The 26,630-nt window shown below is 32.7% G+C and overlaps 1 protein-coding gene across 1 annotated transcript; it reads right to left on the bottom strand.

Moving 5' to 3' along the window:
* Positions 1–7,824: 7,824 nt before the first annotated feature.
* On the bottom strand, positions 7,825–9,104 carry LOC105337871 (thyrostimulin beta-5 subunit). Its single transcript, XM_011442798.4, has 2 exons — positions 8,901–9,104; positions 7,825–8,022 (listed from the first exon to the last, which is right to left on the bottom strand). The coding sequence occupies exons 1-2, from the start codon at positions 9,102–9,104 to the stop codon at positions 7,825–7,827; spliced, it is 402 nt and encodes a 133-aa protein (XP_011441100.1).
* Between the last annotated feature and the right edge of the window lie 17,526 nt (positions 9,105–26,630).

Here is a 26,630-nt window from a genome sequence, read left to right as displayed (position 1 = left end):
TTGGAGTCGATTGTGTCCATAAATGTGAAATTGTTGCAAATAACGCAAGCATACCAGTTGAAATCTTTTTACGCCAATGTGTTTTTATTCTAATAGTTCCCTCACCCCTAGAAAGTTATGAACCAACTTATAACAACAGAATCGCCCTTTATTCAAATGGTAAATAACAATAATTTTGTCAGGTTACACAAAAAAATCAATGCGTATGTGCAATCGGAGTATAAACAGAAACATTTTGTTTAGTTTCGTCCTCCGATCGTTTGAAACGGCATCACACTGCGTATATATGAATTGTTTTCTAATACAAAATTCAGTATGGTAAACAATTCTGTATCCATGTGTTTATTTTTTATTAGCCTAAAGACTTTCAATAATTTTACAATGGTTTTGTTGGCGAACGCTAAATAATGTATTAATAAAACATCAGGATGAATCTAAAAGGGGGCGAAATCACCCGTTATCTTTTCAAATATTTATGAATTGCTGTCAAGATGTTTTATTGTGTGAGTACGATATTGTTTAAAATATATACTGCTTCCGTGAGCGAGAAAAACCATAAATGCAATGCCTTTTAACATACATCTACGTAATAGAATAATTAATATTAAATCGTCCCTAAAATGTTTTAATCAATTCGACCAATCAGGTTTGAGTTTGTGCTAGATTTAGCTCACATCGGTCGATGTCCAGACCATTACTCAACCGCTATCATATGTTCAGCAACAAAGCATTCTTTGCATGTATGTTAAAATTTTTCACATGCTAAATTATTGGAAGTAAAAATTTTTACCTTAAAGCGACTTAGCCTCCGGAACTCTTGTGCTAATTTAATATCATTCTTTCTTTTTGAAAAGAGCACGACAAACACAGTTTCTCCTGTGTCTATTTCACTTTGTTGTAATGACCGAGTTCTGTACAAAGATCGAGTACATTATAAAGTTGGTATATAAGACGGAATATATGTTGCTACCGCCTTGTCATTGCTGTTACATTTTTGGATATAGTTTAACAATGAATGAGTTTTATTTTTTATGATAGTAGGATATTCAGACCACCTCGGTTTAATTTTATTTCATGCGTGGCATTATATAAATCGTTAGCATAATATAAAGATGGTCTTTGAAGTTAATAGCAATTTTTCTCAAATGTAGTTTTGAAATGCGAGCTAACTGGTGTTTTTGCAATAATTTTCCTAGAACTAATTAGTAGATGTCTGTAAACTATAAAACCAATGCCCAGTTTGATATATTACCAACAATCGTTAACATTTAACGATAGGTTTGTAGACCAGAAACAAAAACCGACCAAACCTCCTCATTACTGTAAGATAATGCACCGCCCAACCCCAGAGAGAATGGTAATAATGTACCCCTTGATGGAATTATAATTATATTAAGTGACGTCTAACAATTCAATTTAAATACTTTGACATTATTGAAAATAATTAAATTGTTATTTTAACACACAAACAAATTAAACGGAGCTCATCAGATCATCTCTAGATAAATGACTTAGAATATCAACATGGCAAACTTTTGGGAGAACATTTAAACATATTACGTTCGGTAAATTGTTTTAGATCACCTATTTGATCAGATGGTTAAATTGTTGACCACCTTACCTCCTGTTTTTGTTGGGTGTGTAAACAATCACAAATTTGCACATTTCTATCTTTACAAAGAGGCCGGTTCTGCGAATATAAAAATGTAGAAGATTAAAAATTTCAATAATAATTGGTTTGAATGGAAAAAGGTTTGATACAGTTAAAGCCATAATTCATAAAAGCTGCTTGAAAGTACAAACTTTCGCATAATGCGCCGATACACTCTTGGATCGTTACAAGTTTCAAATTCATGCATCATACCTAAGAGTCACTCAAAAGTTGAGTTTTACGATATATTAAATGAACATGATGTATTTTTAATTGAAACTATCACGGCTAAAAACAATGTGGCTTACTGAATTGTGAAGCAGTGTTAATCAAATTGGAGTAACGAATATCTAATCAATATAAAATAAATGTTTCCAAATCGTTTGCATAACCTATTTGCCTTTTAACCGTACATTTCGTGCTATTAAAGTAATTGCACTCATGTCAAAAAATTAAATTCTAGCATAATCAGTTATCAACATTTGTCAGTGAAGATTGCATCATACTGAAACGTTTCTTTGATGGCGCACCTGTCATGATGCACCTGAATAAGTCATTAGAGCAATGGCAAATATAATTCCATGTTCATGTAAAATATTTTTACAATTTTGTAAGCCATGCGAAAACTAATCACTTACATCATCTTATTTAATTATTAAAGTTGGTTAATTGACGCCTATGTTTTCTACTTAAAATGTGTTTTTCAAATATCGAAGCAGAACACAGAACTTAAATGGTAAATTAAACTGACACCTTAATGAAATGAAGATGTCAGAAGAAAAAGGAAAATAATTTCCTTAACGTAACATTAAATGACTAAAATGCGAACTCTTCTAATAGAAACATAATAAAAAGGGATTTTTTGGTCATAATATAAATCGACTACACGCATGATAAAGGGGGAAAAAAATGGTGCATAGATATTACAGTATTTTTAGCCATGCATTCAACGTTTGGAAGCTATAATACAATTTTGTTTACATATTCTGCCAACAAGCTGATAATGCGCATATACAAATTACGATCCTATTGGAGCAGAATTCTCTTTTATATATATAAAAAAAAGATCGACGGTGAAAGTCCTGCATTACAATAATCCTAGGGTCTTCAACCCGTGTAAACAAGTTGTGAAAAAGAGCCTTTACAGTGTGACAAACAAACCTAAGAATGCAATTACATTAGTTAATGTCACATCGACGACAAGCGATGGAGCTGGAAAGGCGAGCGTTAACACTTCATCAGCCGGGTCCCTGTCCAGCAGCCTCTAATAACAATCCATTACCAGTATCGGTAACAAGCCAGCGCGCAATAAAGGCCAATATACCCGCAATAAGCTCACAATGCAGCCATACAACCATTCATGGACAGTTTTATTTATGAAGCAATAAATATTTCATTCATGTCACAGTATTGTAAGGTTTCAATTATACGACGCCCCGTGCAAACAGTGAAGAAACATGAAGTATAATTGCTTTGTAAGCTATTGTAATATCCACAGCACACAATCAATAAGCACTTGCAGTTCCCTTTTAGAACGGACAAAATGGATATGCCACTGGTTCTTGTTCATTCACCTGTAGGTGGTAGTTAGATGAGCAGTTTTTAAATACAACCAAATCAGCAATTAAGTGCTGGGTTCATGGATACTACAAAAACACATTCAGCCGCACAATACCAAAAGTTGAGAGCTACAAAACTTTTATATGTTAAATTTAATCAGTTTTGAGAACAAATAGAACTAAAACTAAACTATATAGTCTAATATAGATAGTTGGTACATTTTACACTTTTTTAAGGAATGAATTCAATATTTATTTGTTTTATACGATATTTAGGTTTGGGACAGCGGTTTATAAAAAAAGCGTAAACTGTTTCAAACCATTTTATATCGTATAAAACTAATAAATATTGAATTCATTGCTTATAATTTAATTTTTTTTACCTTTCATTGTAGATAAAAATGGTCATTTGACCTTTAAAATGACGTAAAATTGTACAAAATTCAAACGTAACGTCAGGCGTATTGATACGTTTTTGACGTTAGTCTTACTATGAATAGGCAACATTCTTTATACGATATAAAATAATTTTTTAGCCAATCAGAAAGCGCGTTACAACCAGAATTAAATTATATCAAGTTAAGGAATCAAATGTATAAAGTCATGTACATGTAACTAGTAATTCATCCATAATTACGATAGCATCGGAGTTGTATAGTCACTGCACAAAGGTTATAGAAATTTTGGTCGGTCAACAGCAATCATTGAGATTCCTAAAGAACAGTTGGTTGATCCATGGTATTTCAATCAAAATAATGTGCAAGCTAGGTTATAGAGTATCTTTTTGTAGAAAGTGCCTGAGGTAATCCTGTAACAGTGCATTTGTTTCTCAGATATTAAAATAATGCTGATTTTAGGATTTCAGTTAACAATATACATACATGTAACTGTTTACTGACGCTTCACTTTACGTTCTGTGGTTGAGATTTGAGAACTTTAACATGGAATGGTGTGTTTAGGTGTCCCGATGCAAAAATGCTTTCAAGCCATTCTAATAATTGTTGTACGATCATACTTGCATATTGCAAGCTGTTTCCTTCAAGAATCTTTATTCAAAGATGAGCTATAGTTCCGGTAAAGAAATTTTGAACTATAAGTTTTATTTAATAAATCATTACAAATGTCAACAGATTACTTCCTGCTGTCATTTAAACGTATATGTATTTCCCCCACATCCTCCCTCAACAAAATGCAAACCAAAATGAAACGGCCAATCAGCTGCATTGCTCTTTTGAGGACAATTTATTTTTAGGCAGATAGAAGTTAATAACTTGGAGTTAATGATGATGCAGTGAGGCTGCCTCGACCCGTGTTGTCAGCCATTTTTTTGCTTTGGTATGCTTTCCTAGTGTTTAACGGACGGTTTCTCTTTAGTTGCTGATGTTCCGCACACTCCTTAGAAATCCCTGGCGAGTGTTTTATGAGGCTTCGGAAATTACAATCCATTCGTTAGAAACTTAAGTTTTCAGCTTTCAGACATTTCTAATGTGAAACAAATTTATTTTCCCTTACAAGACAAAAATGATTTTGTGAATGAGTGAATGTGGGAGTCGGTATTATATTTTTTCACAAACGCAATCTAATACTGTTTTAAGAGCTTACAGCAATCCTTCAGTTACTTAGATTTCCATTGATTTTCATTTACTCTTGTGAAAGATTGCCACAATTATCTACTTAAGAAAAAGAAAGACCATTAGACAAAGTTTATGTTTCAATAGCCACAATATCAACAGTACATTAACTTAATCATCTTGTTGATGGATTAAAGGATAAAAACGTGACGGTCCATCGAATGATTTTATATACATTTTGATCCTTAAAATTTTATTTCGTGCGTTCGGAACATTCATTTCAAAATACATTTCAGATTCATGAGCTACTTTCTAGAACTTTTCATCTTTGTACAAAAAAAAATCTCGAAAAAGAATTGAATTCTCAAGGATGTTCATGATATATGTATATGACCAATTAAAAAGATTACAAACTATTCTGTATACAATAAAAAAAAAAAGACAGACAAGATTGCATATATTGTATATATTAATAAAATGTACGATCTAGACTGTCTTATCAAATGAATTCATGACATGACCTTTTGCTCAGCAAGAACAAACGAGTAGACTTAATATCATATTTTAACGATAAAGTTGATTTTAAGATAAAACTTTGTGTTGACTGCAAAAGAAACAGAATGTTGACAATATAAAAATATCTTTATGACAGCAAACCTAAATTCGAAAGCAGATCATCAAAAGTAATCTTTGAACGTCATTGGTGATGTTTTTTTCTCCACGGAGTTATTAAACTAGGCCATTAACTATAAATAATTAATTATTAATCTTTAAATGCAAGTCTATTTTCCTTACACATCCACATTGCTGCAAACAACAAAGAGTGATCATTATTTCAAATGTTCTGGTCTCAATTAAAATCAAATTAATATTAATGCAGTCAGTGTACATTATTCAATATCAGAGACCACTAGAACGTGTTTAAAAAAGTCGTCGATTTTAGAAATCCTGGTCAAAACAGGATTAAGAACCCCTCCTTCGTTTCATCTCAATCCCGAGTCCGGAACCTCTTCCGCTCTGTACTCACATTGCCGCTTCATATGCATATTTCAAAGACTGTTTCTGTATTATTACTTTCTGGTAAAGTCTCGGCATATTCAGAGAATCATGTTTGATTTCGAATCATAAAAATTTCAAAACAATTCATATCAGATATCGATTACGATCTTTTATTTTGTTATACATCATTATTTCGTTGATGGTTTGTGACGACACTATAGTTATCTCTAAATTCAGTATTGCTTCTCAGTATAAAAAATATTCCAGGTCTAACGTTTGTGAAGTTTCTTCACGTCTTTCATTTTATCGACAGATTTCAAGAGCTATATGTTAAATTTAATATTTAACTCGGAGTAACTTTATCATAATTTAATTTATTTGTTTGATATAATGAGCTCATTTTTTAAAATACAGAATATTAAAATAAACATACCTAAAAACTAATGTTACAAAGTACATTTAGCGGGTAGACTTAAAGATAACGTTTTTTGCACTCTATTCTTTCAGTTAAATTGGGCCATTAAAAGTTTAAAAATAGCCTAATGAAGACAAAAATTTTGTAGCGGAGTTAATTTTTGCTCCTGGTAAGATACTTTCGGATTTCTCTTCCGTTTTTATTTTATTACGTGAAAGATCAAGCCGAAGACAATCCTGGTCTACACATTTGTTTAAGACACCTTAACAACCTCAATAAACCATTTTTGTCATCTTGACATCATGACTTTGATCATCGTATAACAAGAGCTTATTAATATGACGTTGAATTGATTAAGTCTTTTAAATGTTTCCTAGAATGAAAAATTAAAATCCCAAATGACAATGTTCCCGGAATTTTGTTTTTATTAAAAAAAAAAGGCAATGAAGTAAGTCACGCAGCATTATATGAATAGATGCGCGGACCGACCTATAACCTGATAATTTATGCTAAATAGCATAAGCGTAAACATCATATGTTTATTCGACGTTTTGAATGTTTTACATATATGAATTATATATATGTTAAATTTAATATGGACATAGCGACCCAAATGACTTCTCAAGGCGACATTAATATCCAACATCTGATAAAAAATAAATCCACAGTTGTCATAAAATTTGCATTTTAAATTCTAAATCAGTATTCCTTAAAATGGTTTTCTAAAATTTTGTCGGCGTTTCCTGACATCCAAAGGTCAAGATTTGAGCAAAAATGAACTTATCAGATATATAAAAATATATTTTAAAATGCTGGCTATTATTTTGTTTCAAAATACACCATACTATTTTCATAATTGCTTATTTGTTTATTCTTGGAAAAGGTCTGATTCTCAATTGCACAAAATTGATTGAATGCCGTTCACTATAGGCTATAATAGTGTGTCTTGCTGAGAAGTTCAGTTAGGATTGTATTAAATTTCAAGGCTTTCCATTTTGATCTTTCCTCTATGCATGTACTCTAGATCATGTTCTTAAAATCGACATTATTTTTTGTATTTTAGCAACTGAAGATATTGATGTAACTTTATTTAAAGACAGTTTCCATTCACTAACTTATTAGATGACTATGATTATCCCACAATGCAAGGGAAATCTGTTTACTGTTGAGACCCTGTAGGAACATCATAGAAAATTAATGAAAATGGGGATAGCTGATTCATCAATATCACTGCGCTGACAAAACAAACGACAGACAAATAACATAAAACTACAAGTTTATTACTGATACATTTTACATCAAAGCGAAGTATTTATTTGTAACGAGAGATTCAGACATTATAACTGTTAGTGTAACTGATATGCATATAAAGTCAATTCAATAAATAAATTGCACGCTTGTAATCTATCAGGAAGATCTCTAAATTCGTATTCCTATTCTTGTGTCCAATCAACTAAACACTTGTATACAACAGTATTTCCCACGTCAGAAACTAATAACAAAGTTTGGACGGATAATCATGTTTCCTTCACTCCTGGTGACGCTCGGAACATGTGAATCAGCTGGGTGTTTTCTCTCTCTCCTTGTTTGGTTAGACGATCCTATGGTAAAGTTTAAGCTTAGATAAGATCACCCATTAAGAGTTTCACAGCTTGTGTACTTTGAATTGCAGTAGCGACACGAACAAGCCAAGGCGTCGTACACGACATAGTAAGGGTCCGGATGCTCGGGGTGACAATTGGGAAGGCGCACGCGCCGCTTTTGGACGCGGGAATACGTACACACTGGATGGTTGCTAATCTTGAATGGTATTTTATAATCTGCTATCTGTTTCAAAGAAGAAAATGTGATGTCTATTAGCCATTAAACCTCTAATAAAGGCACACTTTGAGATTGATGACTTTTTGTACGCAGTGAAAAAAAAATATCAACATTCCTATATGTATTTAGAAATTAATGATACTTGCGTAATTTTGAAAATATTTTTCAAAATATTGATTTCTCACTAATGTTGTAAACTGGAAAATTATGTACTTTTAGAAAGCAAATTTGCCCCATTGCCCAACAAAACATTAAAACAAGAGTTCCTTAAAAAATTCATTTCTTTAGAATTATCTTGTTCATCTTAATCCTTTTTTCCCAACACAATGGCATTAACATTTAAATTGAAAACTAAACCCTGCTCAATAATCTGCGACATTGGTTTATGCTTTTTTTTTCTCCCGAAAATCAATGAAGTGTTTTTAAATCAAAAAATAAAAAAGGCAAACGCTGACAATTGTGCACGCACCAAAATATTCATTTTTTTTACCGTGGAAGAGACCCGCCATTATTATTTCATCAATGGTGAATAGATTCCTTTTAGATCAAACATATTTGAGTATCATTCGCCCATGCTTTTTAGGTTCGATGCGTTAGTTCCTTTCAGATATTACACAATTGTATTATTACTTTAAATTCGATTAGAAAGAGTCACTTGAATCATTTGCATGCGTATAGTTCTTATCAAATATGTATCATAAAAGGATATTGGTATAATATTGTTAACAAACCCGCATGCCTGAACAATATACAAGTGTCAATTCATTTGATTTATTTAATTCTTTATATGAGGAGCGTTTTGTTTTCAAAGTGAACAATGTAATCTATGCTTTTTACATCGCTGGAATCGCATGGTTATTGGGAAACAAACGCTAGGTTCTGACCTCACTAGAGTCGCATCTTCCCCAGCAGGAGTTGACCTTAACAAAGCCAGAACACTCTAGGACGTCACCAGTGGGTGTGACATGGGGCTTCTGGGCGAACAGATTGTATTCTCGCACCAAACACGCTGTAACGCTGTCCAAGTCCACAGCACAGACGGCTGAAAATGCGGCAAGAACCACCAACCAAACACACCGCTTCCACATCCTAAATCTGTAGAACACGAAAAACAAAATTAGTTTTGAATTATGAAATTTTGTTTTGTATACATGTTCTAAAAATATAACTTTAATGTCATGCATTTTAACTTTAAAGGCAGGTAATTATTGTTCGTGTGATAAGTATTTTTGCATGTGATTATGATTATTACGTCTGGAATGAAGCTTTACACGAACATGATCTAAATTAATTGCATGATATCACTGAATTTGGTAACCGTATTTAAGCACATAAATCGAAATATTTTCATACAAAATCCCCGGGGACAGCTAAACTTTGACATATATCAAATATGGCCGAATGGAGGAAGCGAGTGTACATCGAGTGAATACACGTAACTTCAGCATTAGGAAATTAATATTTAGATATCAAATCTCATCACGCAATATAGACAAAGGTCTTTGCATTACACGAAAATAGATGGGTTCTCTTCGTCGCAAAACGGATTATTAAGAGGTACCTAGTAGAGCTTCGTTTCCAACTTGATTAACGGCGCGTTGCCGAGATTTAAGACCTATCCGCGTGCTGTGTGAACTTAAGTCGAAAAGTCCATTTGTCAATTTCCTCATCTTGTTTCAGTGATGGGCGAAAAAGAGACGGACATGACATTTTTCGCAATCGCGCTGATTTTGATTTCTGATAATTATGGAGCGTTAAATTTGATGTGCAACATTTGTTAGAAAAGATCAAACAACTGTGAATAGGACTTGAATTGAATCAGATTGAAGACTTAAAAAACGAAGAATGAGTCGCAAAACTAAATAGAAGCGCTGTTAAATGGAACACCAATGCAAATTACGCTTATTACTACAACATACATATCCATTATTTAATAATCTCTGATAGTTTTGATCTTCATTCACAAGTTTCTTTCTTTGTTAATATTAATCCGAAAGATCAATAATAGAGTTAGTTTCTTTGTTGGTTTTATTTTATGTTTTGCATGATCGGATAAACAATTTCTGATTTTGTACAATTTTAAATTGTCATCATTTCACGAGACATTTTTTCAAAGCAAAAATTAATAAACAAGCGAAAATGTAATACTTCAATTCATTGTGGTTGAAACAAAGAAAGAAAAATGTTACACCTACCGTGCTTTGCTGTCTGGATGATATCCTTGTAATGAAATGTCAATGTCAAAGGGGAAACAACTTTAGTATTACTCCCAGAAGCACCAGATCAATACCATTAAAACTTTGTAATACCTGATAATGTGGTTATAACGAGACTGTCAGCATTCTGATAACACGGAGAGCAATAACTGGGGAGATGTGACAGAGCTCATTTATGAAGGGTCCCTGACGTGCCTCTTCCGGCGGTTCACCTCCCCCACAGGGTGGAGACAGAACAACAAACTGATTACCTCCCAAACCAACGTCTCAAAATCAGCAAAGTTTAAGAAGTCTATTGGCCAAATGAGATAATGATTATCTTGCTTGTAGAAATTTTGTCAAAAACTTTATTTAAAAATGTTGAAAATCGGCGGACTTGCTCAAAGTTTACTCTTAGATGGCAATAATTAAACGCCTAGTGGTGATGCATGAACAAACCCTCATACCAAACTACTGATGCATAGCTTTAATTAGTTTTGCATTTAATATTTTCATTCATTCCAATATTTGATTTGGAATGGCTTATTGATCATTTTTGGAATGATGTGACCCCATTTGGCGTCATATCAAATATTATGAAATACGATCACTTAATTGCTCTCGTGGTAATTACATATACGTAAAGTCGATGTGACGTACACACCAAAAAATAGCATGGACATAGGTTATAAATATTTGCACCGCGTCAATATTGGACAAATATTGCACGAGACGAGTGACATTAACGTGCACGAATAAATTTTTAGTTAAAGCCCGTTAAAGTTGAAACACTGTACATAGTCATACGTATTATATAGGTAATATACAAACTTGAAACATACAATATATAGTAACTTAGTTATGTCGCATTTGAATTAAGTTTATAGTGAAATCAAGATGCTTTGCCTTTTTCGCAAATCGACGCTTTGAAGCGAAAATAAAGTAATAATAATTTTAATTATTTAAAAAAAAAAATTCCTCTGTACAAAACGGCACCTAGCTGGGAACCTAAGAACATGTACATGAAAATGATGTACAAGGAGGCCTCTATTAAAACTGTGAAGTCCGTAGCCCTCATATCAGAGGTTTTGGTGTTAGGGCGATGTTATGTGGTCATTTAGTAAGTGTACAGATATTCTTGAAGTTTATTCTCTACCATTGCGGTAATACGCAAGCAAATTGAGTGTATGTTAAGGTTAAAGAATGTGACTTTAATGGTCATAAAATGAACCTTCATTAATCTTTTCACATTGAACTTCTACGAATCAAGTAGGTTTACTAAGTTCATCTTCTTAAAATAAAAAAAATATATATACCATCACAAATCATAAAACATTTTTTTATCACATGTTTTAATCACAATATGTGAATATGCGAGGTTAGGAATCAAGACGAAAACCCATAAAAATACAGCTTAAAAACAAAACAATACACCAACTCCCCCAAAACAAAACAAACTGTCTCTAGCGACTTACAAATAAGGTATTTTAACATTTAAAAAAAAATTCTATGTATTAATACTTCGAAGTAATAATTATATTTCTACGAGTAATGCATTTGCTTTGAAAGCAGCGCTTTGTTATCATTCAATGACTAACAATCTAGAATATAGTAAAATTAATCGCCTATTAGTCTATATAATTACATTTAATGCAAGTTCTATTTTAGGTAAATACTAAACTGCATCTTTCTTTGCTTCGAAAGAATACTTTTTAAAAGTTGACTCTGTTTTATAAATTCTATAGTTTAATGCTTTGATCAGGTTTTGGCTTCATAACGATTCATTCAGGTGTTTTTTTAATCTATATGAATGGAGGAAGAAAAGATTTTTTTTTAAATTGGCATATTTTTTTTCAAATTTTGCCACCCGTCAATTAGACCCCGGGATGGTAATATTATAAATTTCACAATTTATATTTCTCATATTCAAGAGATGCTTTAAACTCAAAATAGTTACAATTTGTGAGAATAAATCAAAATGGGAGATTGTTTACGAACACGACCAATTGCAATCAAGTAAATGACTCAGGTGACCAAAAAGTTTAAAAACAATCCATAAAATAGTCTAAAATCAGCCAAATTCACTGAACTGCTATGATCACTTATGATGCTTATCGTTCCCGAGAGAAACTACTTAAAGTGCTTTAATACGGCGTCAAAAGTATTTTTCTTTCCGCTTTTGTGAAATTTAGAATTAGAATAGAGATAATGTTAACAAAGTTAACAGCTGACACTGAAAAATCTTCTCTTACATGAACGAATTTCTATTGTAAAAAACCTTTTTTTTGGCTTAGAAATTGATCTTTATCGTTCATCTAAAATCAATTTTGGACTAGAAATACAAAATTATTAATAATAACTTGTACGGACCATTTGTTCAGGGATAGAAATCACAAACTATGTTGGATGAAAAGCATATACCATCACAAACCACGAGATTCTATCTATATAATAATAATCATGGATTGTGGATGTAAAATATATTATTGAACAGATTGTGTTTAAAACCCTACAATATATTTTTAGAACATAACCCCCATTTCATCCAATCAGCAGTCGCTAAACATTCAGTTAAGTTCACAGCGACCTTGCGTTTTCAATTGACAGTTTAAAGAGCCGCAAACAAAAGAGAGATAATATTTGATTGGCGCAGAACATTTAATCAGCCAATGAAAAACTTATGTTCTTAGTAATTTAGATCATATTAACTTTAATTTACGCGATAAACAAGGGTCATAGTCGCTTCGCTCCCTCCGCCCCATTCCTAATCGCATCTGAAGTAACTATTTCTTTAACTACATGTACTTCTTCTTGGTGACCTACATTCAGATCACCACTGACTTCAATTTCATTATCAGGGGTATACAAACGATGGTGAATAATAGTATATTTGTTTTGCAACCTGCTACATAAACTATCGCAAAATGATTTGCAATCATTGTTTTTCATTTCAATGAAGTTAGGAGTTTGATCTACATCTTGTTTATATTTTTTTAAAAGTTCAACTGATCAATTGTTTAGCACTCTTTCGTTCTCTTGGAAGGTTTGTTCAAGGTGCACAGCTTAGATGTACAGGACTTATTACTCTGGTTCTCGTACAATTCTTCTAAAGTAAACAGAAGACCGGCGATATGTGTACAACATTCTCTGAGGCTTAAAAAAAAGACATTGTGTCTTTATTAAGCCCAAAAAAGTTATTTTTTCTGATATCACAAATTCTATAAAAACTTGTATTTATTAAAGTTAAACACTCTCCCAAAAGGCGTTGTCCGCTACTGATATTTCTCTTTTATTCCCGCTATCCCTACTACGAAAGAAGAATAAAGCCACATAAAAAATATTTATATCTCGTGAATACGAGAAAAGACCTCGTTATTACGAATTATCTCGTTAATGCGGAAAAAGAATCTCTTAATTACGAGAAAAGGTATCTTGAATACGAGTTAATTACCTCGTTTTTACGAGAATAGATCTCGTTATTACGGGTTAATTATCTCGTTATTACGAGAAAAGATTTCCTAATTACGAGAAAAAACCTCGTAATTACGAGTAAAAACAAATCATGTTAAAATCCAAGGATTTAAACATCATTTGTTTTTAAATGTATCGTCAAACGTCTGAAGAAGAAATGAAAGCGCTTACGTTTTGCAACAAGTGTTGTTTTTTAAAATATATATAACTAAAAGAAAAGGTGAAGTTTCTTCATAATCCAGTTTTGTACCTTTAATTCCTTCCCAATGGATCAATCTTCATCAGATTTAACCAAACGAATGTCAAAGAGGTTTGCAATCAGTTTGAATTAAAAGTTCTATGCCAACTAGAAATATTCTTAGTTATTGGTTACATATGTAAGGTCAAAGCAACTCTTCTGAAATGCGTTTCATCCTAATGTCCATTATTAAAGCAGGGTTTTTGGAGATGGTCACAATCTCAATGATATCTAGTGTTTTACGTAGAGTATAGGTTATAAGCAGAACAAACCCATAAAAGCCGGAAATTAAAGTAGAACAAATATATTACACTCTGTAATCATTTATTTTTAGTAAAGGGAGCAAATCAACATTTGACTGTGCAAACCGAGTGTACTACAAAGAATATTGCCTATCACAAATACATATATTAACAAGGGCACCGCAAAGCGAAGCATCCCTTCACGAAATAAAAATATTGTGCGGGGAAATGCATTAATTAGGAATAAACATGTAATTGAAGAGGCCAAAATACTTGTTAAAAGCCACTTTGAATTAATATATTTCGTTTATTCCTAACACCATGAACGCTCTGGGGTGTATCCATGGGGGATGGGTGCATTTACGTGGTAGTGCAATATTCCCTCATAACTAGCGAAATCACACCACAAACGTGTTAAACTTTAGCAATATAGTAATATAAATTCTCTTTCTCCAGTGACATACATTACGCATTTAGACGATTAGTCTAGGCAAATTTAAGTTTCATATCAAAAAGGAAACGTAGATAAGATCTGGCGATTTATAGTCAACTATATGAGAAAATTCGAGTTAACATGGCGTTATTTTAACCCAAATATTTTTGAAAGAGTAACGTATCTTCAGCGATTTACATGAAATGCATTCCCGGTTAATCATGTTGACGATATTTGTCAAATTCTCTTCTGAATTATGAACTTGTTCTTCTCTAAGTAAATCGTTAAATATAGTCCAAAATTTTGACTCAGACGGTTGCTTGTTTATATTAAATTAGGGTACAGTTAAACTTAATCTTCTGCTTGCCTCAGTTTTTCACTTTGAACATCCTTCCAACTCACAATTTCTCAAAAACGTTTGCTTCTTACCTTTACAGGGCCTACATCCTTTAAAATATCAAGTTGTTGATTTAAAATATTTATTTTCACGAACCGGAAGTCGTACATAAAATTTCTAAGTGTTGTAATTTTAACGATATTTAAAAACCATGCAACTGAATTCTTTGAAAATAAAAAGGGTTTGTCCTTAAAGCATGCTAATGAATCTACACTACCTGAGGATACTTCCACACAAGTTTCAGCTTTCCTGGCCGATTAGTTTCTGAGAAGATTTTTAAAGATGTACTCCATATATTCCTATGTAAAACTTCGACCCTCCATTGTGCCCCACCCTACCCTAAGGGGTCATGATTTTCACAACTTTGAATCTACACTACCTGTTGATGCTTCCACACAAGTTTCAGCTTTCCTGGCTGATAAGTTTCTGAGAAGATTTTTAAAAATTTACTCTATATATTCCTATGTAAAACTTCGATCCTCCATTGTGCCCCACCCTACCCCCAGGGGTCATGATTTTCACAACTTTGAATCTTCACAACTTTGAATCTTCTCTACTGAGGATGCTTCCACACAAGTTTCAGCTTTCCTGGCTGATAAGTTTCTGGGAAGAAGATTTTTAAAGACTTACTCTATATATTCCTAAGTAAAAATTCGACCCCCGATTGTGGTCCCACCCTACCCCCGGGTGTCATGATTTTCACCACTTTGAATCTACACTACCTGAGGATGCTTCAACACAAGTTTCAGCTTTCCTGGCTGATTACTTTATGAGAAGAATATTGTTATACCCCCCGCAAACGAAGTATATAGGTATATAGGAATCACCTTGTCCGTCTGTCTGTGCAATCGTGTCCGGTCCATATCTTTCTTATGGAGAAACATTGGAAGTACTTACTTCACACAAAGATTGCTTATGTCCTAAGGGTGTCTCATGACCTTGACTCAAGGTCATTCGGGCAAGGTCAAGGTCACTAGCAGAAAATGACAAAATTCGTGTCCAGTTCATATCTTTCTTATGGAGAATTATTGGAAGTTCTTACTTCACACAAAGATTGCTTATAACCTATTCATTTCGTATGAATACGCAAACTCCATGTCAACACAATAAAGTACGTACGTCGTAAGTTTTCTGATAGCCCGTTCTACATGGATGCGTAGAAAAGCAATCTTGCGAGTTTCAAGAATTTGTTTGGATGACAGTTATCTCCCCTTCCCATTTCTTCTCCCATGGGTATTAGATGGCATATCAAAATATGCTCCTTTCAGGGTAAAAAGATCTTTTAGTTGGAATCCTCTGTCTGCCATCACATCATCCCCTGGAAAATAGGGTCAAGTTTGCTGTCCACAGTAATTTGTCAACTGACATTACCACTCCAGAATTTAGAAACAAATGTAAAAGCTCTATTTGGTTGGATAGCCACCAGAGCCTTAAGGGTTTTATGTGACTTACTAATTACTCCAAGTACTTGCCTGAGCTGAACAGTTTTTGGGGTTTTGAATTAACACTTCGGTGCAGTCAATTATTCATGTAGTATTAAAGTATTTAAGATTAAAGGATTGAGGCATATCTTTAAGAATCTTTTCTTTGGATGGCCAGTTGATAACAGGGTTTTAAATTTGACCTTAGAAATTAATCAGTGTGCCGAACAAGGTCGAGACATATCCAACGGACACATTGATTAAAACAGAAAGAGTTGCATTGTCTAAACCGATTCTGAATTTCAGCATAACCAATATGAACTCTTCCTTCATGGTTAGTTTTTTTCTGTTTGCCAAGTTTTTGTTGATTCTTCTCTTGCCACTTCTAGGATCCTGACCTCTCAGCTCCTTTCCAAAATAAAACTTTGTTGTAATATGGTGCCAAAATTTGAAGGAAAAATGTGAGAAAGTTGAGGGATGGCAGTACTAGAAATTGTTTGATGTTGATGTAATCCTGTATAATTTTTCCTGTAAGGTCATTATGTTTAATTTTTCCTGTAAGATTATCCCGGAAGACATTTTTCTACATTTTCAGGGCTTGCAATATTTGATTTCTTCTCTCAGTTCCCTTTTTTCCAGCTCAAAACATCTACCATATTTGTTAAAAAAGTGAAAAAAATATTGTTTTGCTGTTTAATTAATGAACCCTATGTAGATAATAATCAATTAAAAAAAACCAAACATAAACATGTATAATATTTTGTCAGTGTTAACTCACCTCTAAGGATGTTATTCATTCAAAAAGGTCATGTTCCCCACAACACTTTTTCTCTGGGTCACAGCAGATATAATGATGGTCATGCTGTTTATATTTTGACACTGAATATCACATCCAACCTCTAAAATAATTTGAAACATTCCGATAAAGTACTGGTACACTTGTCTAAAACAGTAACAGTATTTTATAATGCATAGACATGTATCTATATGCATATTTTATTGGTTAATTTGTATTATTTAATATATGAAATTACCTATTTACATGCAAGTTTTTCAACGAAACTGTTTGAATTCCGTTGTTATTGTTGATATCTGTTTGTGGAATGTATAATTCTCCTTTTACTTTCGGATAACATATCTGTTTTGTCGGTGGCTGGCTCACATTTAACGAGGTGAACAGTTTTAATGGATGGCTGATCATGCTGTTTGACGTTTGTTGAAGTTGACCAGCATGAATCAGAATTTTTATATGCAAACAAAGTTAAGTAAAGATTTTGCGGTGTTGGAAAGGTGTCAACAAAGTGTTTGGAACAGACAATATAATGTCTGTTGTCGCACAAATTGTTTTTTAATCTCTTTCAAACTTCTCTGTTTGTGGAAATCGAAAGTATTTACATGGAACAGCAAATTTGTTGCAGATTGCAAACTGTTTTTTAATCCCTTTCAAACTAAGCCACTTCTCTGTTAGTGGAAATCGAACATGGAACAGCAAAGTTTGTTGCATATCTACGCACAACAATTATTCATTTGCAAAACTTCAAATGTAATTTATCACATAGTGCATTGGTATAAATTTTGTTAAATGCACAACAAGAGATGATTTTTTATTGCAAATGGATTAAAATAATTCCAGATTTCCGCTATGTACAATAAATTGTGATCAAAACTGGGAATTGTGGTTTAGATGTCCGGATTTAGAGAAATGAAATCCTTTTTGAGTTTGAAAAAAGGCTTTTTGATAAATCTGCTTTTGAGCAAAGGAGAATGTGCCTGAGGAACAAAATGATACACCTACATGTAATGATTTGTTTTCAGAGACAACATCAGCAAGGTTAAATTTAGATTTAGAGAGTGCTTTTTGGAATATTTTCTTTCTTAGTTTAAGATGCAATAATATTGAGAAACCACTTTGAGAAACTCATTGCAGTATTGTTGCAATATATTGAGCTTGTATTGCAAACCATCTCCTGATGAATATAATAATTCATCAAGCAATTGATTGGGTTTCAGTTCAAAAACAGGATCAGCAGATGAGTTAAGATACATAAAGAGAGCATTGATAACACTTTTAAATAAATTGAGACAAAGATTGTCGCCTTGTTTTACACCCATTTAAATAGTAATAAGTCTGTGATTTTATGTTCTTGTCTGACACAAGATTTCCTCAATGAATACATACTTTTGATAATTCATAAAAGTTTGTTCCTACACCAGATTAATTTTAATTTCTGAATGAACGGCTTTATCGAAAACTTTTTGAAAATCAACAAAACGGGCATACATTCTACCATCCTTAGTACTATAGTATTAAATAATAATTGTCTCCAGAATATCATATGTCCCGAGGTTCTCGCTTTTCGAGTAAATCCAATCTGACAGCCATTAATAATTTGATACTTTTCCTAAAAATAATAAGGCCGAACATGCATATTTTTAATAACTGCATTTGTAACAATAATGCCTCTATAAATATTGGGTCAAAAATAACATTACTTTAAACTTGTGAATAGGTGTAATATATCCTGAAGACCAAAGTTTGGGATAATGCCCAAAAGTAAAACAGCCATTTATGAAAAGATTGCAATATATCAGATTGACCGCATTTAATCATGTAGATAGATAGATTGTCTAAACCAGGAGCTCTCCCGATCTTTAATTTTGATAAAAAACAGTTGGTATTTCAGCTATCGATATGTTACGATAAACTTCATTAAAACTTTTCTTTTAATAATATATTCTAGTTGTATTAAACGATAGAATAAATTGGTTTTTGGTTTATTTAAAATGTGAAAGTGGGAGACCCAAGTTGGTGGGTCAACTGCTTCTTAGGCGTTATTTCTTTTAATGTCTCGCAGCTTGTCTTTAAGTGACCATTGTAACAGACAGTGAAAGTCAGACAATATGGGCAAAAATTCAGATACCCCAAAATATAATACTTGATTCAAAATGTTTTTTATTTAAGAACATAGTCAACTATGCTACACACATTAAATGTACAACACGCATAGTTTCAAATTTTATTTCTAAACGTACCACCACTAAGTATTTTCAGATGATTTGAAACAAAGATCTAATAAATCTCTGTCTTGATTATCTAATTTGGAGTCCATATTTTGGAGATTGAGAATTTGTTGGTCTACAATGTAATTTGAATGAAGATGAATGTAACCATTATAACCAATTACAATAAAATCTGGTTTCGTGTAGACTCTAGCATTACAATCGCCACATAAATAATTGCCGTGATTGTGGTAATGAGCTATATCTTTTTAATACAATCTAGAATGCTATGGTTTATACCTTTTGAATAAGATGAATTTTCTGGAGGTTCATACAACATGCAGATATAAAAGTTGTTGCAGCTCCTTAGCTATTTTCCCCTAAAGGAGTTGCATATGAAATGAAATAAATCAAAGTTACAGATTTCGATGTAATTTTTTTCTTGCATGCAAAGTTGTACATAAAGCAGTATAAAATTTTATCTCGAACTGAAAAGTCTGTACTTTTAAAAGACTATGAAATAAATTTGAAAATTGTTACAGACAAATGTGGCAGATTTTACGATTTATAAAAGAGGAATCTCCATTGCTGTGAAAATCTGCCTCTTAAAAACAAAATTAGTTCAAACTTAACGTTTTGAATCAGCCATCGTCTTGAAAACTGCCATTTCCGATTTTTGTTTCAAAGAGGCATATCTTTAAAAAAATCTAACTTTTGTAATAAATCATTAATACCTTTGAAATCTAAGAACGCTGTCTTAAATTTCCCCGATCTAAGTCATGTCTAGATTGGTGGAGTGGTTACAGATAGAATAGATTATTAACGAGTCCGACTTTTTGATTGGATTTGAATTCAGGAACAGTGGAACGCCAAATATATATAAAAGCAGTAAATAATTCTTTAATATAAAGACATTCAGTATAATAAATCAAATAGTGCCTGTTCAGGAGGGTAGGAGTTGAAATTGACACCCCTCGAAAATATTTGTCAACCTCCGCTTCACGTCGATCCTTTGACAATGGTTTTCTCGGGGTGTCATTTTCAACTCTTACCCTTCCAAACAGGCACTATTTATATAATGTACAGCGGTTAAGGAGGAGTTAGGCCTTAAAAAAAAGTTGTGTGTTTAGGGTAACCCTACCTAACCTACAAAAATGCCCCGATCCTACCATTTTTAGATGTCTGTTTTTATCAGATTGTGATTTTTTATATTATTTCTATTAAAACCCCAATTTTAAATGTGACACAAACACTCATGCATAAAACAATATGATAAAATTTAAAAAATCCCTACCTATCTAACCTAATTTTTTCATCAGTGTTACCCTAAACACACAATTTTTTTTATAGGACTGACTGATGTACGAATAGACTGACTTACGGGCCAGTCAAAACTGCGTTGCTTGGGGGTATAAATATCTGTTAATAAAATGCAATATTTGGAGAGAATTTTTTTTTACTCTTAGACATCTAGTAGGGGAACTAAGTACATTGTTATAATGAGCAAGTAATTGTGTAACCTACGGTCATATGGTATAGGGCGTCGATGTTTTTGATGAAGCTCTAGGTTCCTGTAGTGAACATGCATAACAACTTTAAAATATTCTTTACATTCAGGAGACAAAATACGCACATTGGTCTAAAAAGCCGGAAAGTTTAATATAATATTCTTAAAGTTTAAAGCCCTAAGGTCCTGGATCTGGTATAAAGACAAAACACTGTAATATTGTTAAAATGAACTGATTTTATCTAAAATCTTCTTCTCTAACAGGCAAACGAAGTGTATAGTTTAAAAACAAAAAACAAGACTATTTCTTAAAAGTTTGAAATCCACACTTCCGATGATGGTCATTTTCACATTTCGAATGAATACCCAAACCCCATGGCGACACAAGAGAGTACGTGATTAGATACACGTATCAAACTAGTGTTTACTAGAGTTCATGAATACGGAATTTTCCCTTTTAACCTTGACTACCGCAATATAAGTTATCGATTCTAAAGTGGAATATATATATATATATATATATATATATATATATATATATATATATATATATTTAATGCACAGGGAATTTCACTTTTGTTGGAGCTCCACCTCCGCCCCGACCGAGGCTTGAACTCCCGACCTCTGGAACCCATTCTCCTAGCAGTGAGTGGCCACCACGCTACCGACTCTGCCATCTAGGCAAGACAAAAATTTTGCTTTCGATGACGAACGGAACCTAGTGCCCTGGCCGCGCACTACATAGTCGCTTGAGATACAGGTGGAATACAGTTAAACGACAATTTGAGAGGATCGGAACGATACACATTGCATAGAATATATTTAAAGAGACTTGCAATCTTTGTTTTTAAGGATTTCCCCTTTATTGCTGCATCCCCTGATTGTATAAATTTCTATCTGCAAAAAAAGTTGGGTAAAGATTTTGCGGTGTTGGAAAGGTGTCAACAAAGTGTTTGAAACAGACAATATAGTGTCTGTTGTCGCACAAACTGTTTTTTAATCCCTTTCAAACTAAGCCACTTCTCTGTTAGTGGAAATCGAACATGGAACAGCAAAGTTTGTTGCATATCTACGCACAACAATTATTCATTTGCAAAACTTCAAATGTAATTTATCACAAAGTGCATTGGTATAAATTTTGTTAAATGCACAACAAGAGATATGATTTTTTATTGCAAATGGATTAAAATAATTCCAGATTTCCGCTATGTACAATAAATTGTGATCAAAACTGGGAATTGTGGTTTAGATGTCCGGATTTAGAGAAATGAAATCTTTTTTTAGTTTGAAAAAAGGCTTTTTGATAAGATAAATCTGCTTTTGAGCAAAGGAGAATGTGCCTTAGGATCAAAATGATACGCCTACATGTAAGGATTTTTATTCAGAGACAACATCAGCAAGGTTAAATTTAGATTTAGAGAGTGCGTTTTTGGAATATTTTCTTTCTTAGTTTAAGATGCAATAATATTGAGAAACCACTCATTGCAGTATTGTTGCAATATATTGAGCTTGTATTGCAAACCATCTCCTGATGAATAAAATAATTCATCAAGCAATTGATTGGGTTTTTGTTCAAAAACAGGATCAGCAGATGAGTTTAGATACATAAAGAGAGCATTGATAACACTTTTAAACGAACTGAGACAAAGATTGTCGCCTTGTTTTACACTCATTTAAATAGTAATAAGTCTGTGATTTTATGTTCTTGTCTGACACAAGATTTCCTCAATGAATACATACTTTTGATAATTTATAAAAGTTTGTTCCTACACCAATTCTGATAAGTTTAATTTTAATTTCTAAATGAACGACTGTATTGAAAGCTTTTTGACAATCAACAAAACGGGCATACATTCTACCATCTTTAGTACTATAATACTTCATAATATTTGACTTCAGAATATCATATGTTCTGACGTTCTCACTTTTCGAGTAAATCATATCTGACAACCATAAAAAATTTGATACTTTTCCAAAAAATAATCAGGCCAAATATCCATATTTTCATAATTGCATTTGTATTTGTAACAGTAATGCCTCTATAATTATTGGGTCAGAAATATCATTACTTTAAACTTATGAATATGTGTAATATATCCTGAAGACCAAAGTTTGGGATAATGCCCAAACGTAAGACAGCCATTTAATGACTTATGAAAAGATTGGAATGTATCAGTTTGACCGCATTTAATCATGTAGATAGATACATTGTCTAAACCAGGAGCTTTCCCGATGTTTAATTTTGAAAGAACATTTGATATTTCAGCTATCGATATGTTACGATAAAGTTCATTAAAACTTGTCTTTTTCTAGTTCGGTAATAATATATTCTAGTTTAGCTGCAGAACTGTAGCTCTCCGGGGAAAAAAACCATTGACAGACCGGAGAGCTACAGGGCCACCCATTGAAAAAAATGTATATTTATTGCGCAGAAAAACGTGCGCTAGTTTTGGACTGGTTTACCTATTTATACGCAAATTCTGTAAAAACAATTAGTACCATTAAATTCTTCATGCAATTTACTACTGATATCGCCTCTTTATTTGTCTCAGACTTTCTCCGAAACACGCTACCGACCTCGGAAAATCAAGTATGTTGAATTTACATCGAGATCGAGAGTCGCCACATGTAAACAAAGTGCACCACATGAATTTACGGGACTGGTGATGGTGTTTAAAAGACTATCCGAGGCAAGTGAAGAGACGATATCAGTAGTAAATTGCATGAAGAATTTAATGGTAATAATTGTTTTCACAGAATTTGCGTATAAATAAGGTAAATTAGTCGAAAACTAGAGCACGTTTTTCTGCGCAATAAATATACAATTTTTTCAATGGGTGGCCCTGTAGCTCTCCGGTCTGTCAATATTTTTTTTCCCGGAGAGCTACAGTTCTGCAGCTAATTCTAGTTGTATTAAAGGATAGAAAAATTTGGTTTTTGGTTTATTTAAAATGTGAAAGTGGGAGACCCAAGTTGGTGGGTCAACTGCTTCTTAGGCGTTATTTCTTTTAATGTCTCGCAGCTTGTCTTTAAGTGACCATTGTAACAGACAGTGAAAGTCAGACAATATGGGCAAAAATTCAGATACCCCAAAATATAATACTTGATTCAAAATGTTTTATTATTTCAGAACATAGTCAACTGTGCTACGCCCATTAAATGTACAACACGCATAGTTACAAATTTTATTTCTAAACGTACCACCACTAAGTATTCTCAGATGATTTGATATGCAAAGATCTAATAAATATATGCCTCGATTATCTAATTTGGAGTCCATGTTATGTAGACTGAGAATTTGTTGGTCTACAATGTAATTTGAATGAAGATGACTGTAACCATTATAATCAGTTACAATAAAATCTGGTTTCGTGTAGACTCTAGCATTACAATCGCCACATAAATAGTTGCCGTGATTGTGGAAATGAGCTATATCTTTTTTTAATGCAATCTAGAATGCTATGGTCTATACCTTTTGAATATGATGAATTTCCTGGAGGGTCATACAACGTGCAGATATAAAAGTTGTTGCAGCTCCTTAGCTATTTTCCCCTAAAGGAGTTGCAAATGAAATGAAATAAATCAAAGTTACAGATTTCGATGTAATTTTTTTCTTGCATCCAAAGTTGTACATAAAGCAGTGTAAAATTTTATCTGGAACTGAGAAGTCTGTACTTTTAAAAGACTATGAAATACATTTGAATATAGTTACAGACAAATGTGGCAGATTTTACGCTTTATAAAAGAGGAATCCCCATTGCTGAGAAAACCTGCCTCTTAGAAACAAAATAGTTCAATCTTTAAGTTAACGTTTTGAAACAGCCATCGTCTTGAAAACTGCCATTTCCGATTTTTGTTTCAAAGAGGCATATCTTTAAACAATCTAACTTTTGTAACAAATCATTGATACCTTTGTAATCTAAGAACGCTGTCTTAAATTTCCCCGATCTAAGTCATGTCTAGATTGGTCGAGTGGTTACAGATAGAATAGATTATAAACGAGTCCGACTTTTTTGATTGGGTTTGAATTCAGGAACAGTAGAATTTTTTTTATACATATTTATTTTAATCGCATGAATGTAATGTAAATAGATAACTTAAGAATGTCAGCATAATGTTATTTTAACGCTCTTGTTAATGTAATATTTTGCATGCGTGCTTAATTTCTTTTTCGACATTATTTACTGTGTAAAGTCCCCATTGAAAGCTTGAATTATATACATTTTTTTTCTGAGCAAGAATTTCAAAACAGTTAATGCATTACCGTATAAAGTTGTTTTCTTTTTTAATGAAATAACATGTTATACCATTTTCAAAGATATCTCCTGTATTTGTTGGTAAAAACAAAAACTTCAAATGTGAATCGGTCATGAAGCAATGGTAAAATGAAAATTGGTACAGATAAATGTGTTCCTCCGTTTAATCTAGACTAAGAGTTTCTTAACGAATCGCGTTTACACATTTTAGAGTTTGTAATGGTACCCACAGCCAGGGGCTCGTAACATAAAGCATGCTAAGATTTTGACTTAAAGGGACTTGGACACGATTTGACTTAAAATTTTCAAATTATATTTTTCTATTTTCACTGTTTATACTGATAAATATAGAAATTTATAATGCTCTGTCAAAATTTGAAAGTCAAATATCAAGTTATAAGCAAGATACAGCGTTCATAATTCTTTGTTTTGTAAACAAAGCTCGACTATTGTCATTTTATACATATGCGTTGTATTGGTGTAAGTTTCAATCAAATGTATCTTTCTTTTGTTGATAATAGTATATTTGAAGATATTGAATTAGTTTAAATTGTTTTTTACATGTCATTTTGTCTAAGAAATGGTAATTCTCAACATTACATTTTTTGTAAACAACTATAAGACTCGAGCTTTGTTTACATAACTATCAATTCTTACCTCTGTATCTCGCTTGTAACTTGACATTAACATTCAATATTTCGGCCAATCATTTAAAATCCACCAGTAAACCATTTTATACATAAAAAATAAAAATAAAATTTTTGATCTCAAATCGTGTCCAAGTCCCTTTAAGTAGGGTCATGAGTAGGACTTAGGTGGAATCTTAGGACCTACATAAGTCCTGCTTGAGAATGTCTTATACCGTAACATAAAGCAAACTTAGCAATGTCTTAGCTAAGTCATGTTTATGTTAAAAAGTAAAAACGTATTTTTCATTTCTTTTGTCGAATTTGAATGTAATGGTTTTTATAGATACACGTGCATGACATCTTTGATATTAGATGGGGTAGATGTAAATGTACAGACACAACATTCAAGGTGGCATCAGTATATATATAAATGTGCCAAAATTTTTAAAAAGCTCAAAGCGATGGATCTCGGACAATATATTTAGTCTATTGTTGTTGCCTGTTTGTTTTGACGAATATTCACTATTTTAGTCGTTTTTGAAGACTGCCTGTGGCGTAATATTGCGCTGCGGTTAGAACTTGATATAATTATTTAGTTGATTTTTTTAATCTTTTGTTCTACCTCTTACCTCACCAATAAAGCAATTCACATAGTTTGGGTATAATTTCTTCATTAAGTCGACATATTAAAATGAGGCAATCGTCGTCTTTAAAATGCTAAGGGTTTTTTTTTGTCATTGAACGTCCTTCTTTTATTTTCTCAAGTTTCGCGAGTTAATATATGCAGGTACTTCTTGTAAACCGACCATTACGTGTTTACAACCT

Source organism: Magallana gigas, chromosome 6 (assembly GCF_963853765.1).
Source record: "Magallana gigas chromosome 6, xbMagGiga1.1, whole genome shotgun sequence".
Classification (NCBI taxonomy): Eukaryota; Metazoa; Mollusca; class Bivalvia; order Ostreida; family Ostreidae; genus Magallana; species Magallana gigas.
The sequence above is the reverse complement of the archived record's forward strand: the minus strand, read 5'-3'. Positions and strand labels throughout refer to the sequence as shown.

Coding starts and splice junctions, on each gene's coding strand:
- LOC105337871 (XM_011442798.4), bottom strand. CDS start 9,104: ATGTGGAAGCGGTGTGTTTGGTTGGTGGTTCTTGCCGCATTTTCAGCC. Junction 8,023..8,900: donor GAAGATGCGACTCTAGTGAG/GTCAGAACCTAG, acceptor TCTTTGAAACAG/ATAGCAGATTATAAAATACC.